General features: G+C 36.4%; 4 protein-coding genes and 1 long non-coding RNA gene across 10 annotated transcripts; 1 reads left to right on the plus strand and 4 right to left on the minus strand.

Annotated features, from left to right (window-relative positions):
• Positions 1-28: 28 nt before the first annotated feature.
• flr (actin-interacting protein 1 flr) lies at positions 29-3,360 on the minus strand. Its single transcript, XM_066733511.1, has 12 exons — positions 3,218-3,360; positions 2,592-2,713; positions 2,431-2,521; positions 2,212-2,359; positions 1,961-2,128; positions 1,586-1,883; positions 1,411-1,515; positions 1,019-1,339; positions 823-942; positions 594-752; positions 298-448; positions 29-228 (listed from the first exon to the last, which is right to left on the minus strand). Exons 1-12 carry the CDS (start codon positions 3,231-3,233, stop codon positions 119-121), a joined length of 1,809 nt encoding a protein of 602 aa, XP_066589608.1. The 5' UTR covers positions 3,234-3,360; the 3' UTR covers positions 29-118.
• A 281-nt stretch (positions 3,361-3,641) lies between these two features.
• Reg-5 (Rhythmically expressed gene 5) lies at positions 3,642-11,260 on the minus strand. The gene is made up of 4 exons (XM_066733783.1): positions 10,925-11,260; positions 6,948-7,119; positions 6,783-6,866; positions 3,642-4,913 (listed from the first exon to the last, which is right to left on the minus strand). The coding sequence occupies exons 1-4, from the start codon at positions 11,039-11,041 to the stop codon at positions 4,486-4,488; spliced, it is 801 nt and encodes a 266-aa protein (XP_066589880.1). The 5' UTR covers positions 11,042-11,260; the 3' UTR covers positions 3,642-4,485.
• A 410-nt stretch (positions 11,261-11,670) lies between these two features.
• On the minus strand, positions 11,671-17,688 carry LOC136777756 (uncharacterized). Of its 5 annotated transcripts, XR_010823301.1 has the most exons (7): positions 16,833-17,688; positions 16,288-16,745; positions 16,053-16,231; positions 13,187-13,414; positions 12,567-12,778; positions 11,976-12,485; positions 11,671-11,867 (listed from the first exon to the last, which is right to left on the minus strand). It is a non-coding gene; the product is annotated as an uncharacterized lncRNA (long non-coding RNA). The 5 variants fall into 5 exon arrangements; XR_010823298.1 differs by having other exon boundaries at positions 12,567-13,414; XR_010823300.1 differs by lacking the exons at positions 11,671-11,867; positions 11,976-12,485; positions 12,567-12,778; positions 13,187-13,414 and having other exon boundaries at positions 13,438-16,231; positions 16,288-16,621; positions 16,696-16,745; positions 16,833-17,685.
• Positions 17,689-20,878: 3,190 nt separating this feature from the next.
• LOC136777755 (eukaryotic translation initiation factor 4E type 3-like) lies at positions 20,879-22,392 on the minus strand. Its single transcript, XM_066734296.1, has 6 exons — positions 22,182-22,392; positions 21,642-21,762; positions 21,463-21,570; positions 21,280-21,402; positions 21,104-21,203; positions 20,879-21,039 (listed from the first exon to the last, which is right to left on the minus strand). The coding sequence occupies exons 1-6, from the start codon at positions 22,328-22,330 to the stop codon at positions 21,005-21,007; spliced, it is 636 nt and encodes a 211-aa protein (XP_066590393.1). The 5' UTR covers positions 22,331-22,392; the 3' UTR covers positions 20,879-21,004.
• Positions 22,393-22,517: 125 nt separating this feature from the next.
• LOC136777754 (uncharacterized) lies at positions 22,518-25,355 on the plus strand. Of its 2 annotated transcripts, none has more exons than XM_066734294.1 (7): positions 22,518-22,802; positions 23,335-23,770; positions 23,876-23,905; positions 24,185-24,366; positions 24,518-24,712; positions 24,806-25,045; positions 25,192-25,355. In XM_066734294.1, exons 2-7 carry the CDS (start codon positions 23,599-23,601, stop codon positions 25,336-25,338), a joined length of 966 nt encoding a protein of 321 aa, XP_066590391.1. In that variant the 5' UTR covers positions 22,518-22,802; positions 23,335-23,598; the 3' UTR covers positions 25,339-25,355. The 2 variants fall into 2 exon arrangements, with proteins under 2 accessions (XP_066590391.1, XP_066590392.1); XM_066734295.1 differs by having other exon boundaries at positions 22,789-23,489; positions 23,584-23,770.

Here is a 25,355-nt window from a genome sequence, read left to right on the forward strand (position 1 = left end):
TGTATATATCAATAATAGTATTCCAAAATAATATACAGTATTTGTTTATTCGAATTAAATAAATAAAATGCATCCAAAAATGAGCTTTTCTTTAAAAGTTAGTAGTATCAAAAGTTACTTATATCTTCTCTATGCGCCAGATTTTGGTATTGCAGTCTTGCCCAACAGAAATTAGAGTTTCTTCATCAAGCCACACCAAACGCGTAATTTGACTTTGAGGATGAGCGTCTATAGCGAAATATATTTTGTAAGTTATCCTTTTTAAAATATATATGTAATGAGAAAGAATTTACTTACTTTTAATTATCGTATGCTTTGCTGGATTTGATATACTCCAAATAATAATTGTAGTATCAAGACTGCCACTTGCCACCATTAAAGAATCAGGAGACCAAGCAACGGAATTGACTCTTGCATTATGGAAGCCCCATTCCTTGTCGTGTGCGAACTGAAAGTAACAGAATTTTGTTAACAATTATAAAATGAGGCTTAATTTCCAGTTTACTCACCCCCTAATAATTCCAAATAGCAATGAAACCATAAATGATTAGTTACAAAAACAAGATAAATAATAAAAAAGATGAAATCTTTACCTTATACTCTGGAACTGCATAAAGAATAACTTTTCTGTTTGCATCACAAGCTACCACGTAATTATTATCGGGACTGTACGCGACATCGGTAACAGGACCAAGGTGATCTAATTCAGTCTTTGGAGTTAGTGAAGTTCCGGATAATTCATAAATATAAACCTAATCAAGCATATAAAAGAGATTGGCGACATTTAAATATAACATTTAATTATATTGATGAAATCAATACCTTATTGTTAGATGCAGATCCAACAGCAACGTCTGCGTTTCCTTGATTAATAGACACACTTGAAGGCTCGTAATCTATTGGCAAGCTAGAAACTTTTTTATTTCCTTGTGTAACTGTAATCTGTAATATTTTATTTTTTAATATTCAAGGTCTTCGAGAGACATTCATCGTTGCAAATCCGTAGGATTCTTATTACCTGTCGCACGGAAGCAGTAACAACCAAATCGTTATAAATATCTAAACCACGTGGCTGAGAATCCAATTTAGTATTGGACGTCTCTGTATATGTATTTGTTGCCATATCAACTGCTCTCAGTGTGTCATCAATGCCAGCAGTATAAAGTAAGTTGTTCGAGGCTTTCATGCCATTAATTTGATTACCATGTCCCTGTCCCTTCACTCTATCATTTTCGCCAGTCTGCGCATTCCAGTTTGTGATGTAACCATCATGAGATCCAGTATAGATTGTACTTCTGTCAGGACTTAATGTTAATACTGTTATTGGCTTGTTGTGACCCTGTAATATTTAATAGAATACAGTAAAATCAATGAAGTTTTTGTATATTTATAACTCAAATTTCTAGTTACTTTTATTATTCTAATAGGTTTTTCAGGGTTATTGACATCCAAATAGTTAATAAATCCACTAAGAGAGACTGATAACAAATGATTTCCTTGCCACAAACAGCTGACCTGCAAGAGTACCAGCCATGTTAAAATTTCAATAAATAATTTTTTTTCACAGAAATGCTTTAATATTTACTTGTTGATCATCAACAGTAGATCCCATACTGAATTCGCTAACTATGGAACGAGTCTCGACATCCCACAGTTTACAAGTTTTATCTCCTGAAGCTGTTAGCAACTGAGTTCCATCTGGCTTCCATGCCACTGCATATACACCACCTTGATGAGCAGGCGCTCCAACCTCTCCCACTAGCTCTGACGTTGCACCATCATAGATGAAAACTTTGCCATCAAAGCCAGCAGAGGCAAATAAGTTTCCATTTGGAGAATAACGAACAGCTTGAACAAATCTTGTATGTTCCTGCTTTGTCATTCTAAAATTAAATGATAAAAGTGTAATCTTTTCCCATAAAATTCAGTAATAGAGAATACACATTTTGAAGAGCTGTACTTGAATTTGAATGGAGGTCCTTCGAATACAGCAATGGTATTATCTTCACTGCCTGTTACTAGTCTAAAAGGTCTTGCTGATCTAAAATCGCATGAATTGATAGGTTTGCTTTGGCCAGAGATTTCTCCAACAGATGTTCCAGTTTCTGCCATGAATACATGTCCAAATCTAAACAATTTTTAGGAATCAATAATTATATTACACAAAGGTTTAACTGGTTATATTTAATTTATATAGTAACGTTAAAATACCTTTCTCTTCCTTCACCTACAACCACCATTCGCTGACTGTCCGGTGACCATGCAATATCTTTAATAGGTCCTCCAATTGGGTGAAACTCATTCTTCAAAATATGCTCCTTATTAACAGTATCCCATATACGAATCTTACCAGATTGATCTACAATAATTATTATGATAATTCAACATTTCTGTTTTGTTATTACATTTAATATTTATAACTTTACTTACCACCAGATGCTATGTAAAAACCACTTGGAGAGTATTTAGCCACATTTACTGCACAAGAGTGTTCGGTATAAATATCAGCAATTGCTGGATTCTATAATCAATTATATTTTATCAATTTACTGTTGTTACTATTTTGACATAAGATTAAAAACAATGCTTACATCAATATTTCTAATAATGACACTATTGCCATTAGTATATAAAAAATTTTTTCCTTTTGGATCCCCTCCCAGTACAAGGGGCTGGCCTCTTTGGGTTCTAGGCAGTGTAGCAAATATGTACTCTGTAATTAATACAATTTCAAATTTATTAAAGTAAACTTATTATTTATATCTAGAATATGTATATCTAATTTTGGAGTCTAAGCTTGCATGGTTCTATAAATATGTAAAGCATAGAACAAATCAAATAGAAATATCTAGAAATAATAAGTTGGCAGGACTCCAATTCATATGATAAATAATATCTGTGCAAAATTCTTGACAGATAGCAAGATGAATTAACACTGTGCTTTATTTATTTTTAATAATTCGGCAGCTTACCATATTTGCTTGAGATTCTACAAATATAAGAGCATTAGGCATAATTTTCGAGCAATTAAAAGGCCTGAGTAATTGTTTAAATCGATGTAATTTGACATGGTAGCATTAAATCACCGATGATTCAGTTTACGATAACACTAAAGTAGTGTATAAGCGGCTTTGTGGGAAGTACTTTTCGAGAATGATAGTGAAGCGGGCTTGGTAATCACTGGAAAAAAAGGAAAAAAAATTTGTTCATAACTTACTGTTCTCGTAAGACATTTTTCTAGCGTGCTCTGTTTGTTTCTTTTAAAGAATAATTAAAAAACCTGAACAATCTGTTTCCCGGCTCGCGACACCTTTGTAAACCGCTCTATCTCACACAGGCAGATAGACACATGCAGACATTCCACACTCACATATACCACTACACACCACTACCAAAATACTTGTTCCGCCCTTCTCCTTATTTGGCTGAAGCATGAACTACGAAAATACCGAAATACCCTCACTGAAAATATTTTGAGTTTTACCAGTAGATTGCTGCTACAAACGCTAGATGGCGCCACTATCCTATTTCGAGATCTATAATTCTCGAAATTTAAACGAAGTTTGCAAAAAGCCGCGAAAACTAATATTAATTATTATGGGTTATAAGGAAAATATGACGTCATTTAAAAACATCTCGTTTATTATTAACAAAAGTTGCACACATCATACATACAATATTCATCTGGACGATCGTAATTTCTTAAACTAATAATATATATAGATGAACTCACATAATATGACAAATACTAAATCGTTTGATTCATATTTTCTATAAAAGATTATCTTTTCAAGTGAAATAAATAGAGATTAAATGAGAGCGAAATTAAATAATTTTACGTCTTGAAAAATCATGATCGACAATGACACTCATAATGATCCGATAATTACCGAAGGTTCCGAAAGAAAGCGAACTTTACCAAATTATTGTCGACCAATCGTCACGATTGAATAATTAAAATTAAATAATAATTTAGCGTTTCTCATTCTCTCTCTTTCTCTCATACAAAGCTGTCGCATGCAGAAATCCACACATACAGAAACAAGCAAAAACACACTGACAATCTCACTGATTTGAACAATGATTTTTAAATTAAATATTCGATCGACGGCTTATCACTTAAAATACAGTTTCACTATAAACATACTAAAAAATCACGCGTACATCTTCTGACAGTCGTACGTATTACACAAATACATATATATACGTATATATACAAATAATAATAATCATTCGCCTGGAGGTGTAAAAAGAAAATGACTGGTATTTTCGACCGGAAATGAAGATATTTCCTCTTCGTTATATCCTCCGAGACTAGAGAGAGAGAGAGAGAGAGAGAGAGAGAGAAAGAAAGAGGTCTCCAAATCCCGACGGTTCCGACCTTGAAGAAAAGGCGTCGGAGCCTCTTGAATTTTGTCTGCATTCACCGCGTTCTGTAACGCAGGCTGTCGGAAGAATCAACTCGAGGTCAAGGTCACCTTCGTTTCAAAAGTACCGAATTCCACGATTGTTCAGGACGATTTCCCTGAGAAAATTTCTCTGATAAGGATTTCTGCGCGAAACTTGGTCGCCCTGGCGACGCTGGATTTCGGAGGCGGAGGAGGGGGTGGGCTGTCGAGTCAAGTGAGGCTTCCGGGTGGGTTTGGCCTGCCTCGTAGATTTCGGTTGGTAAAAAGCACCAATTTTCTGGATATCCTCCACGGAAGGCAGACGCGAGTATTTCAATTCCTCCGCGTCCTCGTCTTTCGGTAGAGGGCGCGCAGCGTCTTCCGGTACCGGGCGGCCATCCGGATACACTCGGATCACCATTGGTCCCACCAAATACGGGCCGGAATGCTGACTGGATGGTCTCACGTAATCGTTAGCTGGTGCGCTCTCCTCCGTCAATCCGTTCGTGTCACTTCCGCTCGTTGCTAAAATCACAAGAAATTTATTCATTCGCATATATATACCTAGGAATGCAATACGTATAATATAATATATATTTATAAAGAAACGAGACGGTATACATTAAAATATAAAGAAGCTAGTTTGCCTTTTAAATCCATCTTGAGATTTTTCTAAATCTCATCATTTATAACTGCAACAGGTTTCTCCGTACGGCTTGAAAAATTCCACGATCTGCACGAGTTCTCGTATAGCTTATAAAGGGGGGAGGAGCGGTAGCTTTCGGGGACACGCGAGAATATACGGGATTTCGCTCGAAATTGATGAATTTTGTCAATGGCTCGAGGCTGAGATTGTAAAAATTATCCTTTTCTCTCTCTCTCTCTCTCTCGTTTTTCGTGCTTTGTTTTTTGTTAATTTAGAAAGGGGGTGGGTTGGGGAGGGGGCTTGGAACGCGATGGGAGATTTTTTCGTTAGCTTTCTCGCTAATGAGATTTGAAAGTTTCAAGTACAAGGTGAAAAGGATGATTGCGCGTGTTGTTATTGCTGAGAGTCAGGGGGGGGGGGGAGTTAAGATACCTAGCAGTATTGAATCGGGATGCCGTGAGACTCGAGATAGCAGGAATCTATTCTTAACGCGACCTCCGCTTTATGGTAATCATTGGTTAAGCGTGTCTCCTATACGTTCCTCGTTTCCGGCAAGTTCGATCGGTCTCCGATCCCGCCACTCTTCGAAAATCGGCAAGCTACATCCTTCGCGTCTTCGAGATAATGACGACGATCGTCGTCATCATCGTCATTCCTTGGCCATTATTACTTCGCGAGCTTTGAATTTAAAGCGGAGGTTCAAAGTCGATCGAAGAACCGAGAATGGAAGAGTGCAATCGGCAGAAACCGATTTATCATGCAACCTGCGCCTCCTTTGCTCTTTGTATCCGGTAAATTCAATAGGACTTTGATCAAATGACTCTTGGGAAATAATTGGGGGGGGGGGGATATCGTTCGCGTCATGGAGCTAATGGCAACCATCGATCAAAAATCAAATAAAATTGGTAGCAAAATGATTGATCATTGAACCTGTTTTCAATATTCCACGTTTTATATAAATTCTATAAGACTCGGATTCAGCGAGTCTTGAAAAATCGGCAAGACACATCCTTCGTGTCACTGATTTAATGACAGTCATCGTCGAAAAATCGGCTGAAATCGGTAAAAGGAACTTATTTATAATAAAACGTGTCTTCCACATTCCTCGTTTTCTAGAAATTCGATAAGATTTTGATCCAACCTCCAAAAATCATCAAGAAACACACTTTTTACTACTGATCTAACAACGGTCCTTACAAAAAAATCGGTTGAAATCCAAAAGACGATTCAGCATTACGATCAAAGTCCCCCGTTCGAGTTGTAATAAGCCGTTATTCTCGCAGCCTTCGAGTTGAAGGAAATGGCACTCGGTTTTCAAGTTCATTAGGCGTTTGGAGCGTTTCGAGATTCCAGGAAGGACGCGTCCTTGGGAGATGGAGGAATGATCGAATCGTGAATGATGCTTATAAAAATTCCGTTAGGTCAGGAGAGTAATGATCGTTTGTGAGTGAACAAATGCGAATCGTGTGCGAAATCGTTGCATTCGGAGATGTATACATACTGTACACAAACACACACACACACACACACAGACATATATACGGTGTAAGTTAAACAGGGAGAAAATGTGAAAGCCAAGACTCTTTCGATGAGTCTCCGCGAGAAAAGTGACCTCGTTCGATCGTATTCAGCATCCAACGGGCTTTCCAATTTCCGTTAGATGATCCATTTAACCGATAGATCATTATTGTGCATCGTTCGAACTGATTTTCGTTAAAAATCGTTAACACAAGTGGATATATACTTACAGAGAGGATCGGCATCGGTGGTGAACAAAGATTCGTAATCGACTCTTGTGGAAAATCGGCTGCTACCAACCAACGCGTGCCAGACTGTAAATAAAAATGATTCGTTAATAAAAATAGTTTTTAATTAATATAAATAAAATGTTGAGAATCGTTAGCATCACTCACTCATGTCTTTAGCTCCACGCTGATAAGGGTCGAGTTTATCCAGAAGATTGTTATCCGTATTAGCCAGATTACGAATACCGGTCACCAACAGATTTTTATTGCAATCAGGCCTCGTCGAGTCCGAACAGTATCTCGCAACTTGTTTGCTGAAAACTCGGTAGAGGTGACTCATCTGTGGAAGAACAAACGGACGCGGTGAGAAAATCGTTTTCTTCAAGGTCTCCTGAGATCCTAATCCTAATAGGCAAGGATTCGAGTTCCGGGCGCAAAGTCCGATAATTTTGCATGTGGAAATGAATATATGCAGTTTTACATCGATGAATTCGTTACGGGTGTACTCGAGCAGTAAACTTGGAAGTTTACGAAAATTCATCGACCTTTGCCATCGGAACCAAATCCCTGTGGTTCTCCCAAGAGAGCAATAAAATTTTGCTAAAATAATTGGATCGCTGTTGAATTTTAAATAAACAAAGCCGCTTGAGCAATATAAACCCGACGATTTATATTCTCCTGTAACGCAACGGACTATCCGTAAAATTATGTAAGCAGAAAAACTCGTATGTATGCGTAGACCCAAATATTATCTCGCGCGAGTAAATCGCTGAGTGATTTGAGAGAAACTCGTACGAGGATTTTTGCAAAGGTTTTTGCAAAATTTTGCTAAAATTGAGAAAAGATTCTATGAGGAGATTAACAGAGGCTTTGGTTTTTTGCAAGTGAGAAGTTTTTCTAGCAAATTATACAACAAATAGTCTCGCAAAATTGTCTCATTACAGACCGATCGATCAGAATTAGATAAGTGGCTGAAAACACTTGTCGAAAGATCGGTAAAAAAATGCAGATAGTCGAAATAAAATCGAGATATCTTCACTATTCTCGTTAATTAGGAAAGTGGAGTTGATTAATTGCTATTAAAGTAATTAATCATGATTTTTTTATAACCAGTTCGAGTGGAAAATATCGCGATCGAGAAGAAATCGGTTGCCTCGTATGGGTGGTTGGGACTGTTTTTGGCGAGGTGGTGACATCGTGAAAGCAACGATCCTCGCACGTCGAGAATCCAATACATTCCGCGTGCGTCCGGTGAAACTCGCCAATGTGTAACATCGCAACACGACAAATAACAGTTATCCTCGGTAGCGAGCGAGCAAGCGAGCATAAAAAATTCACTATACGCCTTATTGTCGTTATAGTCGTCGACTTCGGTCACGTATCTCCTCGTGTATTCCGCTTGCGATAATTCCCCTCCCCTTATTTTTTCACAATACCATTTTCTCCGTAAAAAGCGTGCCGTTGGTTGGTTGGATTAAAAAAAATTTACCGATAAATCGGTTCTGTATACAGATTCATTCAGTTTCGCACCAAATCGCTCTTGGTGCGTCGATAATAATTATAATCGTTAGTCGCACTTTAATTGAACGACTATTAGACAGTGTTTGGTGGACCTTGTACAAAATGGGTTTAACAATTTTTTTTCTTATCGAACTGAGATAAATTTTGATTTTTTTTTAATCCTACGCTTTTGGATTTTGAGTAAACTGTTCAAGATGCTTAACCAGAAAATTATGGAAGAGTCTCTTCTACCCCGAGTAACTATTACGAGTAAAATAAAAATATTTTTATAAAATATCTCGATGGTTTAAAAATTTTAAATATTTGGAAAATTAAGCCTAGAATTGTGAGAAGAACTACGATTTGTACATTTGAACAAACGAAGTTTAGCGTTGACCCAAATTCGAAGTCAAAACGAATGATCCATGGCCGCCGATCGTCAGCCGTCCTGCACTCTCGGAATTCCGGAAATTGGGAGAAAGCAGCGAGGAGCAATTAGCGCGGAAAGTCAGGATGACTGAACGAATAAACCTCGTCTCATTTCTATTATACTCTCGTTGAAAAAGAAAATAGTTAAACGCGAGATTCCATTTGGATAAAAGCACCGAGATCGTTCTTGAACTTGGAACGCAGCCGCCATTTTATTTCTTCAGCAATTTTTGCACCTTTATTTTCCGCGTACCTGCGCAGTATACTCAGCACGGCGTGTATCACTGGTGAATTATAAAATGTGAATTATACAGGGGACGTTGATAAATGCTTCAATTTCAGGGCGTCCAATCGGACAGGATCATTAATAAAAGTGAAAGCGAATGAAATAAGTAAATGAGCTCTTAACGAGCGAATTAATTCCTTCCTCGCCAAGTGTATATCTCGTTAATTTGATAAAGTATTAATTGGAGCCAGTTAAATCCTTTTCTTAAAAAAATTGAAAAGATCGAAACGAGCCAAGCGCGACTATAGCGTGATTGTTATTCCACCACGAGGCATAAATTAAGCAGAATTTTTATTGGCGCCTTCTTAGCGTTTATTAAAGAATCTGAAAGGAAAAAATGCATAAAATAAGAAACGCAGAGACTTTCCGCGTTATTAAAAAAAAAAAGGGGGATAAAGATTGCAGTAGATTCGAGTCTCGCGAAAGAAAGTGCAGGCAGAATTTAAATAATACAGCTTGGGTCCAGGTTGAACATATATCGGTATGTATTAAATCCCCATTGATTTCGAAAGCCGATTATCCGTAATTTTCTTACAAGCCTGCTCTTTCTGCGAGAAGATTCAACGCTAAAATATGTAATTACGAGTTTTTGAATTTTTATCATTCCTTTGTAATTATCATAACAGTATATATATATATACGCATATACGATTCAGACGTAATCACGGTAATTCCAATTCGTCTTCCAACGACCAGAAGCTAGGGAGAAATAGGATTGGCCCGGAGCGAGTTCCCAGTGGCTGTAATACAACTTTTTACTCATACGCGGTATCTATCATTTCGATGATAAAAATAAATCAAACTGATACGAATCTGTAGGCTTCCATCTCGATCTAATCACAGAGATCAGAAATAATTCGACCGTAGATTGCTATACGCGCGATTTCCTGTTATTTCATTGATACTGAACGAGGAACTTATAAATAAGTGTACAACGACGGAAGCAAAATTTGTGGGAAAAAATAAAGGGTATAGGAATGGGAATAGAGGAATCAAAATTCAAAGAGCCCTGAGGAATTTAAACCTTATCGTTTTTCAAGATCGCGATAAGCGTAAGAAAACTATTAGGAATTAAAGCTAAAGGAATCCTGAAGAAGATAAACTTTGCTATTGTCGAAGATAATAACCAATACGTGTAAAGAACTCGGGAAGAAAATTAAGGTTATGTCGAAAAAATTGAGGTCAAAGGGCAAAGCAACAAAGAAGAAACCAAAGTTTAACGAATCCCAAGGAATTTAACCGCTATTATTGTTGAAGATTTGGATGAGTGATGACTGTGCGGCATATTCAAGGGTAAATCGAGCGATTTCAATGAGAATACATTAATAATGGCAATGACGTTGCAGGATCCTTGAGAGGCGCAACGAAGGAACGTAGGCGTTTTAAAGGATTCGAAAGACGACGAGGAACCTCGGGATAAAGTCCTTCTTCGAGCGTTTCCGAGCTCGAGGTTAACAAAGTTCGATGTCTAAAAAGTGTCTATTGGCGTCTAAATCGGGTCCATGCGAGTACGAAGGCGAATAAGTTTCCGCAGTGGCGAGAATGTGGCAGCATCGAGTGCACCCAATTGTTCGGTGAAAGTCAACGATCTCCAATGGATATATATTTTTTCTAAATTCTCCCGTGATTCTTTCGAAATCTCTCCCATTAGAGGAGCCATAACGAATATAGAGAGCCCAATTCTCTCCGTTGCCCAATATCCTGCATACATTAAAGTGCCCTGGAACTCGATATACAATATACCGGTCACTTTGTGTTTTCGTATCTCTTGCCAATCTTGAATCGCATTAAATTTAGTATAACGCAACGTTCCCTCGAGTCGCCACGGTGAATCGGCGATTCGTCGTTGAACGATTTGACTGAATCGTTGGTCATTTTTATTTTGCCCTTGCGAGGGCAACCCAGAGCGATCGGCGCAAAACGGACTCACCTTTTCGTCCCTCGAGAGGAATTCCCACATCGGTATAGCGGAAGAATCGATCTGCAGGAAGCAGCTGCTGAGGATGCAACCGGTAAAAAGGATAAACAAAGTCCTTGGTCCTTTCATCTTCCTGTATAATTTTTTGTTTACCCTTTATCTCAAACTTGGCACTTTTCTCTTTTACTTCCGGAGACTTTAATGCCCGCAATACACACCGATCACACTTTTATTGAAACGGGAGTCGATAAGGGCAAGGAGTAGGATTATTTTGCAATCGTTTTACCGAGTATGGCAAAGTGTAAACAGACGCTGTGGGGCTCGTTTCACTAAACGCGATCCTCTTGGATCGAGAACTGGCTGTGAACTGAGTTTCGATCACGTTGCCCGTTTCGTTTTATGTTTGAGCGCCGCACTACACCGTTCCTAGCCTTCCCCACCATTTCTTATTTACGCGCCAAGTCCCTCTTTTTGTTTCTTTTCTTTTTCTTATTCTCGCGCTATCTTTCTCTCTCCCTCTCTCTCTCGTTAGCCTCTTCTTTACCGATCCAATCTGTTAACAATTCTTTCTTCTGCACCAACGATAATATCTTCTCTGATATAAACTAAACTTTTTCCTAAACACTGAAACTCTGCAATCTTTCACATTAGAAACTCGCACGCGCGCTTTCTTTTAAATAACACGTTTAACCTTATTGCTGTTTTTGTTCATTCCACGCACATGGTTTCTGTTCTACATTTATTTATATTCAAATTAATTTTATGATGGGTTAGCAATTTTGTGAATGCTGGAAGATATATGTTTAATGGATGGGAAAGGAGGAATGGTAGAAAAATAAGATTTTTTTAATTACAAAATAAAAGTATACTACATTGTGTGTCTTATTATATTTCAAGATGACATTCGGATCCTGGTCTGGGCCCGCGTACAGAGATTCAGGAAAAGTTTCTTTTTCTGGAACAAATAAAAATATAATAATTATTTTGAAGGAGTCTCGAGCAGGAATAAAACCGTCTCATTTTTCATATAGCGCAGCGCAGATGAAAAGTGAGTTGAAACAACCTTGACCATCCCCTGTCGCATTTTCGGGTCACATTCCTTCATCCCGAATCCTGGTTGCTCAAGCACCGATACTCGAGTGGTTTTTTCCGTACCTTCTAGTCGAACAATCCTTTCGCAATGTGACACGAGATAACCGAATTAGCCAGAATATTCGCCAAGTTTCCAATCCACCTCATTACCCAACTCCTTTCGAGCTTTTCAACATTTCTTCATTTTCTAGCCGTTCATCATTATTGTCAAACTTTAATCCCTAAGCCTGAATCGTAACGCGAGTGTGCCATGAAAAGACATAAAAATTTTCCACTCGCCCACCATTATACCATCATAAGATAGTCCAAGGTTCTTTTATTCCCCATCGATATGGAAATTGAAATGTTTCTCGTCATCAATATTGTCAAAGTTTATTCGACTAGTTTGAATTTTATTACTATATTGGTATAGTAGGAAAATTTTTCGTTTGACCAAATTAAAGGTTTATAATTCTTGATGGATGTGAAAATTGGAAAACTACTGAAAAGCATAACTTAAAATTAGTAGAAACAAGTTAAAAGATCATTTTTAATTAACGATTCATACTAGAATTAAGAATACCTTGTGTTTAGTTCCAAACTCCTTGAAAAAGGGAAAATGTAAATTCAAATCTTGAAAATTAACCATCCAAAGTGTTCCTTGAATATGAAAACGTCTCGATAAAATTCTACTCAGCATATAACAATACTGTCAAATCTTAAATTTCGACGTAGAGACGCAGTAAAATTTCGTAAAATGCTTCGATGCAAAACCAACAAAGTGCCACCTTCAAACTGCTGAAAGCATAAAAATATTTAAAAACAAAAAGTGTTTAACTTAATTCTATTGTGATGCAGATGAATTATTGATTATATTATTGACAAAAACTAAAATTAATTCAAGTATTCATTATTGATATATATGTATACAGGACTGAAAATTGGCAAAGAGTTTCACTCTGGAAGGGTCGAAAAATCAAGTATATCCGGAAAGGGAAGAGACTGCGAGAAATGAGTCTCGATTCATCAAAACATAGTTGTTTGCTTCGCAAAGTTCGATCAACCTCGAGCAAGAAGGCGTATTATAGCGAATTTTTGAGGTGAGGGCTATGTATATATGTTGAAGAGAAGTGTGACGTCATGTCTAACATGGTATTAATATGCGACATATTAATACTAATTCCGCAATAAGCTCTTTCCGACCTCTCCTAACGTTACTCTTCACTGTACGCGTAACACCGGATGGCTTTAGGAACACCTGCATATTTTGCTCGTCCAAGGCGTAGAAATTCATGATTTATTTACACTCGTAAATAAATGACGTCGAAAAGAATGTTGCCGATTTTGCCTGATCTCAAGGATGCGCCTGACGTAGGTCACTGATCGAGCTCCGCCTTCGTTGATCGACCACCGTGCTTCTTGATCCTATTGCTGATTGGCAAATAAAGATATGCTGTTTAATATATTATTGTATATATGTAGAGTGGAAGAAACGCACAGAGCCTATCCACAGTATAATCAATAACTTAATACAATGCAAACAAATCAGCTATGCCCAACACGACTCGAATTAAATTTGTACAGTGTCTCAATTTTACTTTCACATTCGCAAACTTCACTCTTTTATGTATGTTACCCCCTCCCCCCTCTACTTATACTAGATTATTATATAATTTTACATTTCAAATTCCACAGTGATATCTTTTACGAATAGCGTAACCTTTCAGGATCAGGACAAATCCTCCGGTTAAAGTTAAATTTTAGTTAAAGTGGTACAGTTTAAGTGACACAGCAATTATATCGTTTTAAGTGTAGTTTAGCTTTAACTAGAGGGATTGTTTTGAGCCTCGACGCCCCTTTCGCCTCTTTTCTAGTTTTCTTTAGTTTGACTTTTAATCCAGTGCAAGAATACCACAGCTACGAGCCTCTATAAACACAATGGTGCCATTGTTGACCATGCTTTTTGTCTTCTCTTTCGAGTAGACCCTAAAAGTCTACAGTGGCCTATAATAAAGAATTTCTTATCGCATACACAATTCGTTGAAAATTATATTTTCTCACTGGTAATCAATTCGAGATACGAAGATTTTACCGACAGAATAATTTACGTGTATGTAAATGTCGTGCCGTTTCACGTTTTGTACGCGTAATATATTTTGACACGAAGAGTGCCTCGTAATCAGATAAATAAATCAGGATACGAAATTTCTGATTACGATAAAGAGTCGAAACTTGAGTTGCGCGCCGAGAGGGGAATCCCGAGAAAGTCGCACACGAAAAAGATAGAATTCTTTCACGAGCTCGATTCTAATGAGTTCCTAACAGTAAATTTAGTAAACGATCACTATTGAACAATATAGCCGGAGGATAACGCGAGAACAGTTTTTTCTCACGGAGATGTTACGGCTGGCCTATTAGGAAACGCCAGTAAAATTTTTCCTCCTATCGATAATCGGCGTGAGAGAACATTAATAGCGCAAACTGCGGTTTCTACGCCAACGGACGCTTCGACGATCGAAGAGTGGAACGTTTGTTAAATCCACACGCGATTTTAGATAATTTATGTCTCTCGTATCACAATTTGCGGGTGTATGGAAGGTTTTATGTACGCATTGTTGCCTATTAATGACATTTTTTGCACAAATTGAATATAGTTTTACGCACGAGTTGTTAAATATAGCGGTAGTGAGGTTATAAAGCGTAGAAATTTTAATGCGTACGTTGTTAGTAATGCTACGTTTGAGAAGTGTAGAAATTTTAATGCTCGTGCTGTTATTAAGTGGTATTTATGAAGTGTATGATACGCTGTTAAAGTGTAGTATAATCGTATACGTAAACGATAGAGCTATCATTGGCGACTGAAAAGGGAAACGTGGATGTGTGCGAGCATCGGTGTATAAACAGAAACTGTACGCGTCGAAACTCGCACACTCGCGTTTCCCGTACAAACCAGCATCGACACAAAGAGTGAATAAATATACGCAGGGACAATGACACTCATTGTTCTACTATTATTGCAATGAACGTTCTTCCGGTTAAACTGTAATTATAATGCGCTTAATTCATTGCGATATAATTGTCGATAGCATCTCGTGTTTACTGCGTCTACTCAGAAAATGCTTCAGAAAAACTTTTACGAGCACCAATACAGAAGCCTGATTTCGTAAACACAAATTCTGCGAACAACAAAGAGACGCGAAGCATTATTATCCTTTATATTTCATTTTTATATATAAAGTATTAGTACAGTAACCAATACAAATGACACTTCCAAAGACCTTCACCCAATATCAAATAATAATACATATTCATATCAGGAGACTCGTTAGAACCTTGCGTCGAGTAGTAAAAGTTAAGGGCATGCTAACGAAGCACTGAAGAAAACTTTTCCTGACACACCCATTTTTTAAAGACATTTAAAGAATTAGAAAGATTAAATAATATATCATACCTTTTAATGTACATGTGTAAGAATATTATCTAGAGCGTTATGGTGTTTGTCTAAGGGTTAAATATACTTAGAACATGCGCTATTTTCTGTCATAATTCAAAGAAAAACAACACTAATAAATTTTTCTCAACCGAGCGTGAGTTTAAAATTAGATTTAATTCAATTTTACTCGATTAATTATTCAGAAATAGAAATAGAGAGAATTGAATTGAATTTATTGTCGTTTAATTCAAAGTTAAGAGAGATGATTTATTGGATTTTAATTAGGGCTACAAACTATTTTTTTTAAATTTGCGTCGCGTAATAAATTTTGCCGTTGGCAATTATTCTGGTGATTATGAAACTGGATAGTAAAAAAAAAAATAGCTTCGTGCTGTGGTATACTCGTTAATAATAAATATATAGGTGTTCGTAGTGCGATTAGTGCCAATATATTTTGGAGGACCAGAGGACGTTCGAAGGAGACCTTCGCACTGTGGAATGACCTCTTAAAGAGCTTCATGATTTATCGCGAGAATCTGGGCATTGGCGCCAATGTGGGCGAAGCCGTTCGCGAATCGAATTCCACGTGCATCCGTTCCGCATTCTTTTAACGGTACTATTTCAAATCGACAGTACTTTAGCACGTAAATCTTCTTCTCGATTACAATACGACCACATATAACTCTTCTAAAATGGAAGTTCTTCTAACATTCCTGCAGGAGTCGTCTGATCGGTGCCTCCATTAATTTCCATTCCAACATTTTAATAAACACTTTTTTTCTTTGCTCATTCACAAACTACAGAAATATGTATTCCTAAAAATTATACATATATAATAAATGAAAATAAAAGTTTTATCATTTTTACTCACCCAATGTTAATTACTACAAAAATATTAGCTTAATCATTGCTCTTTATCCGGATGCTAATTAATAACGTCATAAAACCTGTTGGAAACAGAAGCATCCTTCAACTCGAAATGCTATTGGTCCAATTTCATAGTTTGTTTGGAATTTTTTTCTTCCTGTCAGTAAATTTCTCGGCCTTCGTGGTATTGGAACAAAAAACAAGATGGAGAGATAGAGAGGAAGGGAGAACGCAAAAAGCCTTGCTATTGGTGGAGTTATTTTTTTTTACATAGAGTTTATGGATTGTTTGGATTTTTTATAAAATTCCTCGAGTTTTACGTCTACACAAACATCCATCTGAAAAAAGCAAACTGCATTATTTTCATTCGGCAAGGAGTAAACATTTTATCGTAGATCCTAATCGTGACTACATTATTCTTCTATAATGAAATAGCTTCGGAATTCTCAGCTTCCTTGAATTCTGCAACGATACGACGCACTCGATATAAACACTGTATAGCATGAACGAAAAGGTTATTTCAATTTATAAATATTTGCAGAAACTTACTAGGGATTTCTTACTAGCCGGAAGTTGCGGTGCTTTCGTGTGAATTTGAAGAAATTTTGAACGGACTTCCAGAGACATCTGGAATATTGAGAATAGGTGACGCGATGTCAACAGTCATCGTTTAAGAATTCTATTAAATCCGGAAGTTGGAATATTTTAGGTTGGTTTTTGAAATAAAAGCCTGTTGCAATATTGCGTGCTACATAACGAGAGGGAGTCAGACGCGACGAGACGTTGCAGTCGGCGTCATCGAGCGATCAATGATCGAGCGATGACCCGTGGCGATACGCGAATTCCTACTTGATTCTATCACAGAGCCATTCGTTGTCTCCTCGGATTCTCCGAATACTCGATATACCAGATTCCCCACTTTGCCCTTTCTTTGCCTATCTACGTCAATGGCACGCGCACTTCCAAAATCATCTACATCAGCACCGTCAGCATATCACGGGAAACCCTGTTCACGTGTTTCTCATATCCGGTTTAAGAGATCCGCATTTCTGTCACCGAATTATCAAAAACGATACTAGAACGTCCACGTTACTCTTTTTTTAAATCGAAATTACTCGAAGAACGAGTCTATTGAATTTCACCAAACAACCAAATGGCCCAGTGTAACCATTCATTAGCCAGCTTTTAAATTTGGACGTTTTAACCTACGCAGTTTTTACGTTCACTTTTCTCTCAAACTCTCGTTCCCATGACCTACGATAAATTCACTTTTCTCCTATCTGTTCAGATTCGCTTTTTTTTAACGGACTCGTTTCTGCAAACGTTGCGTCACCCTGGAACAATTTTGCACACGAATAATCTCTCCAATCGCCAGTGATACGTATACACATATACGTATTTGACGTAGAGCATCCATATGTATGTGCCGACGTCCGGTGATGATTTCGCGAACTGGAACGTTGCTCCCTGATTCGTCGACTCGTTAAATGAGGAGGATGAAATACACTAGATTTGTTTCTACTTCCTGTGTTTCGTGCCAGCTTCCGGTGCGTTCCTATTCAAGTCGCATGTATCTCGAGACGTCATATGGGGTCGAGTAAAATTTTATTCTCGTGCAGTAATCTCAATTTTGTTTATTTATCGAGTGAAATTCTAGATGATTCGAGTGAAAAGAACCGCTGGCAGATTGAACAATCTCTGCGCACGCGCCACGATTTCTTAGTGGCGTCCCGCGTCACAGGGGGCGCGAGGGTAATAAAATACTTGTAATGAATAACGACGAGATAAATATAGTATAACATATTATAATTAATGCGTAATGTGAGTGATTTAATTGTTTGAAGCTATGATAATGACAAAGCAATTAATATTAATGACGGCTTATGTTAATGGGTGTAGCGTTAATTTCACGTGCATAACCTCTGTTTCGACATTTTTCCACTTTACCATTCATTATTTCGTCTCTCGTTGTAAATTTTAACAGATAATATCAGACAATTTGTTGATTCCGTCAATTTGGAAAATTTACCTTTTTTACCTCCTTATCGCTCGAAAACAATGTTACTGATTAATGGGTAATAAACGAATAGGAAATCCCGAGTTTTTTAGCATGCAAGATCACAGCAATTTTTTAAGGACAGCCACGAATATATCAAAATACGTCGGGACATATTAATTTGCAAGGATGCGCGCGACATGGCCTCCAAAGGTCGTTTTAAAATAATCTTAATATTAATCATCGCAAATTCCAGTTTGACAGCCGGTTCCAGAATTGATTTAAGCCAGGTTTATATGGAGTTTTGCGGAAGAAAACACTCGATCGGATCTATTCCCTTGTAAAATTTTGTATATGTATACTTTTTTGCTCCTCTTTTTTTAGTTTTTTTTTTTATTGAAAAATTCGTCAAACTAATTGACGTTCCGGGATTAACACGAGGGAGGGGAGAGTGGCGCCACGATAGGATCTGCGACGAAATTGGAAACGATACCTTGATCGTTATTGGGATGAGAATAAAAATTCAATCAAACTCCGTTAAAACGTTTCCTGGGTCGTAGATGAGTATCGTAGCGGGCACGAGCCGAATTTGTAGAAATTCGTTATTTTCTCGGACCGAGCCTCACCATTTAAAGTATTACACGAGAAATGTTACTGTGATAAAATTTAAATCTTATGTAAAACTATTTTATCACAGACCCGGATCCCTGAATAAACATGTGTTTTGAGACGTCTTGTCGCGGTCCGGTTGACGTCAATTCGTGTATTCGCCGAAGCCTGGCAAAATCTTAAGCCGGCGCCGTTCGGTCGGGTCAATCGATTTTAGAGTAAACCCATGGAAGATGGAACAGTACAGCACAGTAGTCCCATAGGTGTTCCATTTTAAAATGAAAGTCTCTACTGTACCAAATTACCGGTGATACTGTGGACTACTAATCCACCAATTACGTCAACCGAACATCCAGTAGATCTATCGTTTGAAACTCGTAAGTTTCACGCTCCAACTTTCGATTCCCAAAATTCGAATAGCTCGCTTATAAATCTGTAAATTTGTCGGAGCCAAGTCTTCAGCAATGTGATTCAAATCGAAAATCGGCTTTTTCCTCCTTATATCTGTCCAAACGACAAATTGCTTCAGCAACGGTTTCCTTTTTGGGATTAACGGTTCCTGTCAATTATTTCCTTTCGTGTACCGAGACGAGCAGAACTTGTGTAAAAACGTGGCGGATGTTATCCAGCAAACTTCAATTGTTAAGAAACTTGTCTTATATTGGCGAATTCTACAAGCAATAAAGTTTTATGACTTTAGAGGCGAAAAACTCGCGAGATCCTTAATAATGCTGCACCTGCTCGGCCAATAACGTCATCGAGTAAACTTTATGGATTGTTTGGGATTTTTTTGTTGTATATGCGAATTCCTCGGCTTTCATGACAATATTAAGAATCGCATCAATCATTTTAGTCGCATCTGTTCAAAGAAACTTTTGATGCACTTTGCATTAACCAAAAAATTTTATGATGCTGGCTCTTTTTTCCTCATTTTTGATTCAAACCTAAACGTGAGGTAATCGAATAATACATACGTAAATAAATGTAATTTCAAATCAATATACCTGTCGTTTCGTCATTGAAATTTCTGAAACTTGCAATTGAAAAACTTTACAATAGCTTCTTAGGACTTTTTTTTGCAATCTCTTGACTCATCGAGTTGCGCAAGATTTTAGGTTATCATTCCACTTAAAAGAATGATTTCATCAAATCTTTTTCCAAATGTCATTCAACGTAAGAAATTTAAGATTCTTTAGATGCTCACGTTCATTCACTGTATCCTCTACAATAATTTTAGTATGCTTTGTTAAGTCCTCGTGGTTTGCGTGGGCGCAAAGATTGTAGTTTTCTCCGGTCAACGAATTATTTGGCACACATCAGCGACGAGGCGGAGAAATGTTTGCGAATAAAATTTTATCGGTGCAAGCCGCAATTAATCACATCTGGCTGGTGTTGGCGCCAGCTATCTCTATTAAACACGAAAAAGCGTGTAAATGAATTCTTATTCACCAACTTCGACGGTGGCTGTCCTATAAAATTCTTACCACATTCCATTAGACACAATTCCATCCAAAAGAAGTGTACGCTTCATCGGAATATCAAGAGGCACGGTAATTTCTCGAGGCAAATAATTTAATCTCGCGAGACACTATCTTTTTTTCCAAGTTACGACCGTCTAATTGTTCCGATGGCATTTTTTAAAAAATAGATCGTACAATTAGAAATTTATTTAAGCATTCATTATGTGATGTTTGTATAATAATAAATATTCTTATTTTTTCTAATTTTAATAATATCTTTGTAATACTAAAGATAAAAATTTACTAAATCAACATTTAACATCATTAAATATTTTCAAAATATTTGCATCACATGATTAGGTAGTCATTTTGATGTTGACTGTAATATGAATGAGTTTTGTTTTGTATTCATCAGTGTAAAAATATATATTTAAATGTTTATAAACTTACACTTGATATTCTATAATAAGTTTTCTTTCACTAATAATAATACACTTTTCAAGGCAATCAGTACTGCATCTAAACACAGATTTGTTAACAAAATCATCTATATTCTTACATATTTGGTTTTACAAACTTATCAACGCTCATACATTTGTTCACAAGTTAATAACAGATTCATTTCTTATATTCTTCACTTTAATTATTGCAGATATTTAGTGTCGATTGTAGGCATAGTGAGATTGGTGAGCTATAAATAAATATATTTTATGCAGGATGACTAAAATATTATTTTTTTAGATGAAAATACTTACGCTTGTAATGTTCATTAAGAAAATGTATATCCGGTAAGAGTTGATGTACTTTTTTAAGAATAGTGGCTTTTGAAGCCAGCTCAGCATTACTGTTCCAGATCTGAAAATGAATGAATCTCTTGTTTATGCTTTGAGAGATAAAGCTGGGAAAAGAAGAAGCTAGAATTATTTTTTACTTGAATCATATCTTCGCTGTCTCTAATAGATACAGTTATACCACTTATTTCGTCACCCTCTTCTACACAGTCAGACAATTGTTCTCCAATGGCAGCAAGTATAATTTCCTTCCATATTTTCTCCTATAAAATGCAATGTATATAATGTTCACAACAAAACCTTCATTCTTGTATACAATATACCGTATTTCGCTTGTGACATCTTAATCTCCATGTTCCTCCATTTTGATTGCCATCAAACTCCCATATAGGACGTTTTTCGTGTCTCATGAGATGATAGCTGTACCTATTCTGTAATTATATAAGGTACTTAAAGTTTAATGAAAAGAATATGGTATAAAATAAGAAAATGAGATATTTACCTGCATCTCTCCAACATGAGGTATATTATTGAATACTGCCCAAAAGCCTTGGACAGTATTTACGGTATAAATCATCTTTAAATGTTTCTCATAATCTTCCATGGTATGACCAGGCATAGCCCTGTAAATATTGTTGTGGTTTAAAATTTAAATTGAAACAGTAATTTTAATCTCCCTTATATTCACTGCAGGCTTGACAAGTTTGTATCAATTCTTTTAATAAAATTAAAGAGAGTCATTGTATGAATAAAGCATAAATAAAAAATTATTTTTTGTAGTCTTAAATATTCATATAAACTGTATTTGCATAATAACTGTGGTAAAACTAAAAATAAGTATTTAATATTCCATGCAAGATGATGGCATTCAAATTGAGTTGTTATTGAACAAGAAATGCAGTTATCAGTATCGGTCTCTGACGTTTCGCCGGAATTTTATCTCGTATCTCCCGAAGATAAAAATAAATATCTCGAATGCAACGTTTAGCGCATCATGAACTAGATTAGCAATTTTATGGATCGAATAAATGTTTCTTCTCACCTGTAGAGCCAGAAAGTCCATGGTGTGTGTAACGGCAATCCAGTATTCTCATGGTCTTTTATGGCACCGAATGTTTCCTTGGAAAATACAGGAGATTTCGATAATTCTGTTGAAGTTTCGTCTTTAGAGTCAAATTTTATTGCGGCCATTTTTAAAACGACACCATACCGCCGTTATGTCAAAAATCATGTGATGATCATCAACAGGCAGTCAGAGTAGTCGGACTGTCAGAGTCAGACGCAAGTTGTCTAAAAGCTGCCATTGAGATCCGCCAGAGGGCGACACAAGTATTATTTGAATATTTGAAAATTGAAATAAGAAAAGCGCAAATCAATCAGAATAATGATTGAAAGCTTAATACTGGAATTTATAAACACAATTATTGACACACAAAACCAAAAGTTTGACAAAAATGCGACAACTGATTGTTTTATGATTGTAAACTTTTTTTAAGTACATGTGCTTCTTAGCCATAGATATTTATAGACGATGTGGAGGTTAGACGAATGTTATATCTTCTAGTTGGAGTATCGGAACAGCATGAAAAGTAGATTTTTGCACGATTTAGAAAAGGGATGGTTCTTCCTAGGGAGACAAAAACATTTATAGTGTTTTACGTGGGTAAATTACAAGTTTTATACTATTAAGTGTCACATGTAACCTTCAAACCTTTTTTACCGGCGCTATGTCACTATTATACAGATTATACCATTAGTGCTTAAAGTTCGTTTAAGTGACGTTCATCGCCGCGATCTGTGCCTCCTACACTATTTCATCAAATCATTCGTTGCTTATTGAAATATTATTTCTTTAAATCTCTTTATAATTGAGTTAGAATTAATTTTTATCTCACCGAATGTTTTTATGAATTTGAGGTCATTTTGAGCATATACGTTCCAACTGTTCGGTTGGTTCTAAATTTAAAAAGAGTGAATTGGTTCGATCGTCGAAATTACCTAACTAGGCCACTGAAGTACAAATAGCTTAATTTTTTAAGTGCCTTTAAAATTTGTCAGTTTGATTACAAATCTATAAATCCTTATCTATCCATTTATTATTTATTGCCTTGATAAAATATTGCTAAGTAAAAAAGCAATTATGAGATCATACAATTGAGCAACGATCATAGTGTAAATATAATCATAACTTCTAGGTTACAATACGTTTCAAACAGCGTGATTCGTTCATTTATCACTCGTATGGTAAAGATTGAAATATACAACAAACACCACAAGGTGGCATCAATTGTTTGTAAACACTCACGTTCTCCGGAAGTGATTTACAGAGAAAATATAGGCATTTATAGAGGTATTTTATCAACAAAACTTTTTATGGATTTCTAAGAGATTACTCCTATTCTTTTATTTCAAATAATCAAACTGTATACTTTTGTTTGGAAAAGACTGATCACAGTGAAATGTGCGCGAGGTATTTCTTGTTACTGAAAAAGGTTTCATTTAAATGTATTTTTTTAAGTGTGATATTGGTAACCACCTTTTTAATTTTAATTATATTTCTACGATCTTCCAATTTAAATAAAGAGAACGATCTTTATATGCATGATGTTCCTAGCGATCTTTATCTAAAGGGTACGTATATAAATATATAATAACAATATAATATAAGAATCGATTTTTTTCCTATAATTTACATTTCTCAGTCCTTCACTAAACGCAATTTTTTGGTTTTTATAGTTTTACAAAGTTGGTACAATAGAACGAATCGTAAGTATTTAATGATACGTATTTGGCATCTTGGATTATCGGTGGTTCAAAACTTAGCGTTAATTAACATAACCTACAAATGATTAGCATTGCTGATAATATTACATAAAGTGTTATCATCGGTTGATTTGAAACTTATGATTCACTCGTGCATACAATTATAAAACGAATTGCGATAGCCCTTTTTACTATTAACAAGTATGCTGTTGATTGAAAACAAAACAAATTATTACCAGTATCATATTTCTTTGTTTTTTGATAAACATTTTCTTTTATCAGCTCATAGTTGGTACAATAAGATAAATATATCGATGAAGGATAAAGAATTTTTGAAAGAGTTGCGTGACGTTTGGATAGACGTTGCTTACGATCCTTCAAAACCCTATAATCTTCAGAAACCGGAAGTCGAGGATCAATCGATGGGTCAAGCTGCTGTCATTCGCGAAATCCTGAAGGACAAAGTAAGACGGTATTAAAATTTCAATATTGAGTTACTTTTGACAATAATGTTTTGCTATTATTTATTATTATTTTACAAATAAAATATTATTATCATATAACATATTTATATAATATTCATATATACATATGATATGGTGACGTTTTTTTCAGCGACAAGGCTTCTTCGTTGAGTGCGGTGCTTACGATGGAGAAACGCGAAGTAACACGCTGTTTCTGGAACGATTTTACGACTGGACTGGCCTTCTCGTCGAAGCCGATCCAATAAACTTTACGAAGCTGCTGCAAAAAAATAGAAAAGCGTTTATATCGCCCACTTGCCTCAGTATCAATGGTCGTGCTACCGTGGTAAATTCAATTTGATCAGAAATGAGCGATACGAAATCGGTCATCCACTTTCAGCTACAAGAATATCAGAATTAATGCACTTGATATTTCCAGGCACCATTTTTAATGGCAAGAAATATTGGCCGATTACACTCGCCTGATAATTCCACTGAAAGTTTTACAAATTCACCGGATGTTGCGCACACTGGGGTACATCTGGACGTTCAGTGCTTTCCACTGGAAGCTTATCTTTATGCTCTTAAAGTTAACACTGTGCACTATCTTAGTTTGGATATCGAAGGCTACGAAGCTGAGGTTCTGGAAAATATTCCATTTCACCTAATTGATATCCAGGTGAAGATCATCCGATGGTTAAATTCATTATTTATTATTCTTGTAGAATCAAACATTTCTTTATTTATTTTACTGAACACAATGTTAGTATGGAAGGTTCTTTTGCAGGATCTGAAGTAATTTGGAAAAAATATTATTGTTTGCAGACACTCTCGGTGGAACACAAGCACAGTGAAAAGGGAAAGGGTTACATGATTGATTTGATGAGAAAGAGGGGGTATAAGGTTTACGCTTACGTTGAGCGAGATGATAATTTAGCGAATGACATTATATTTGTTAAAGCTGATCTGTGATATTATTTAGGAATAGA

This window comes from Prorops nasuta, unplaced genomic scaffold (genome assembly GCF_024137725.1).
Source record: "Prorops nasuta isolate Cenicafe-Biocafe unplaced genomic scaffold, Cenicafe_Pnas_1.2 PNAS00011, whole genome shotgun sequence".
NCBI lineage: Eukaryota > Metazoa > Arthropoda > Insecta > Hymenoptera > Bethylidae > Prorops > Prorops nasuta.

Coding starts and splice junctions, on each gene's coding strand:
- flr (XM_066733511.1), bottom strand. Junction 2,129..2,211: donor GTAGGTGAAGGAAGAGAAAG/GTATTTTAACGT, acceptor AAAATTGTTTAG/ATTTGGACATGTATTCATGG. Junction 943..1,018: donor TTACTGCTTCCGTGCGACAG/GTAATAAGAATC, acceptor AAAATATTACAG/ATTACAGTTACACAAGGAAA.
- Reg-5 (XM_066733783.1), bottom strand. CDS start 11,041: ATGAAAGGACCAAGGACTTTGTTTATCCTTTTTACCGGTTGCATCCTC. Junction 7,120..10,924: donor TCCTCTCGAGGGACGAAAAG/GTGAGTCCGTTT, acceptor GTTCTTCCACAG/ATGAGTCACCTCTACCGAGT. Junction 4,914..6,782: donor CACCGATGCCGATCCTCTCT/GTAAGTATATAT, acceptor TTGTGATTTTAG/CAACGAGCGGAAGTGACACG.
- LOC136777754 (XM_066734294.1), top strand. CDS start 23,599: ATGTGCGCGAGGTATTTCTTGTTACTGAAAAAGGTTTCATTTAAATGT. Junction 24,367..24,517: donor GCGAAATCCTGAAGGACAAA/GTAAGACGGTAT, acceptor CGTTTTTTTCAG/CGACAAGGCTTCTTCGTTGA. Junction 24,713..24,805: donor TCAATGGTCGTGCTACCGTG/GTAAATTCAATT, acceptor TGATATTTCCAG/GCACCATTTTTAATGGCAAG.
- LOC136777755 (XM_066734296.1), bottom strand. CDS start 22,330: ATGGCCGCAATAAAATTTGACTCTAAAGACGAAACTTCAACAGAATTA. Junction 21,571..21,641: donor CTCATGTTGGAGAGATGCAG/GTAAATATCTCA, acceptor ATATAATTACAG/AATAGGTACAGCTATCATCT. Junction 21,204..21,279: donor ACAGCGAAGATATGATTCAA/GTAAAAAATAAT, acceptor ATTCATTTTCAG/ATCTGGAACAGTAATGCTGA.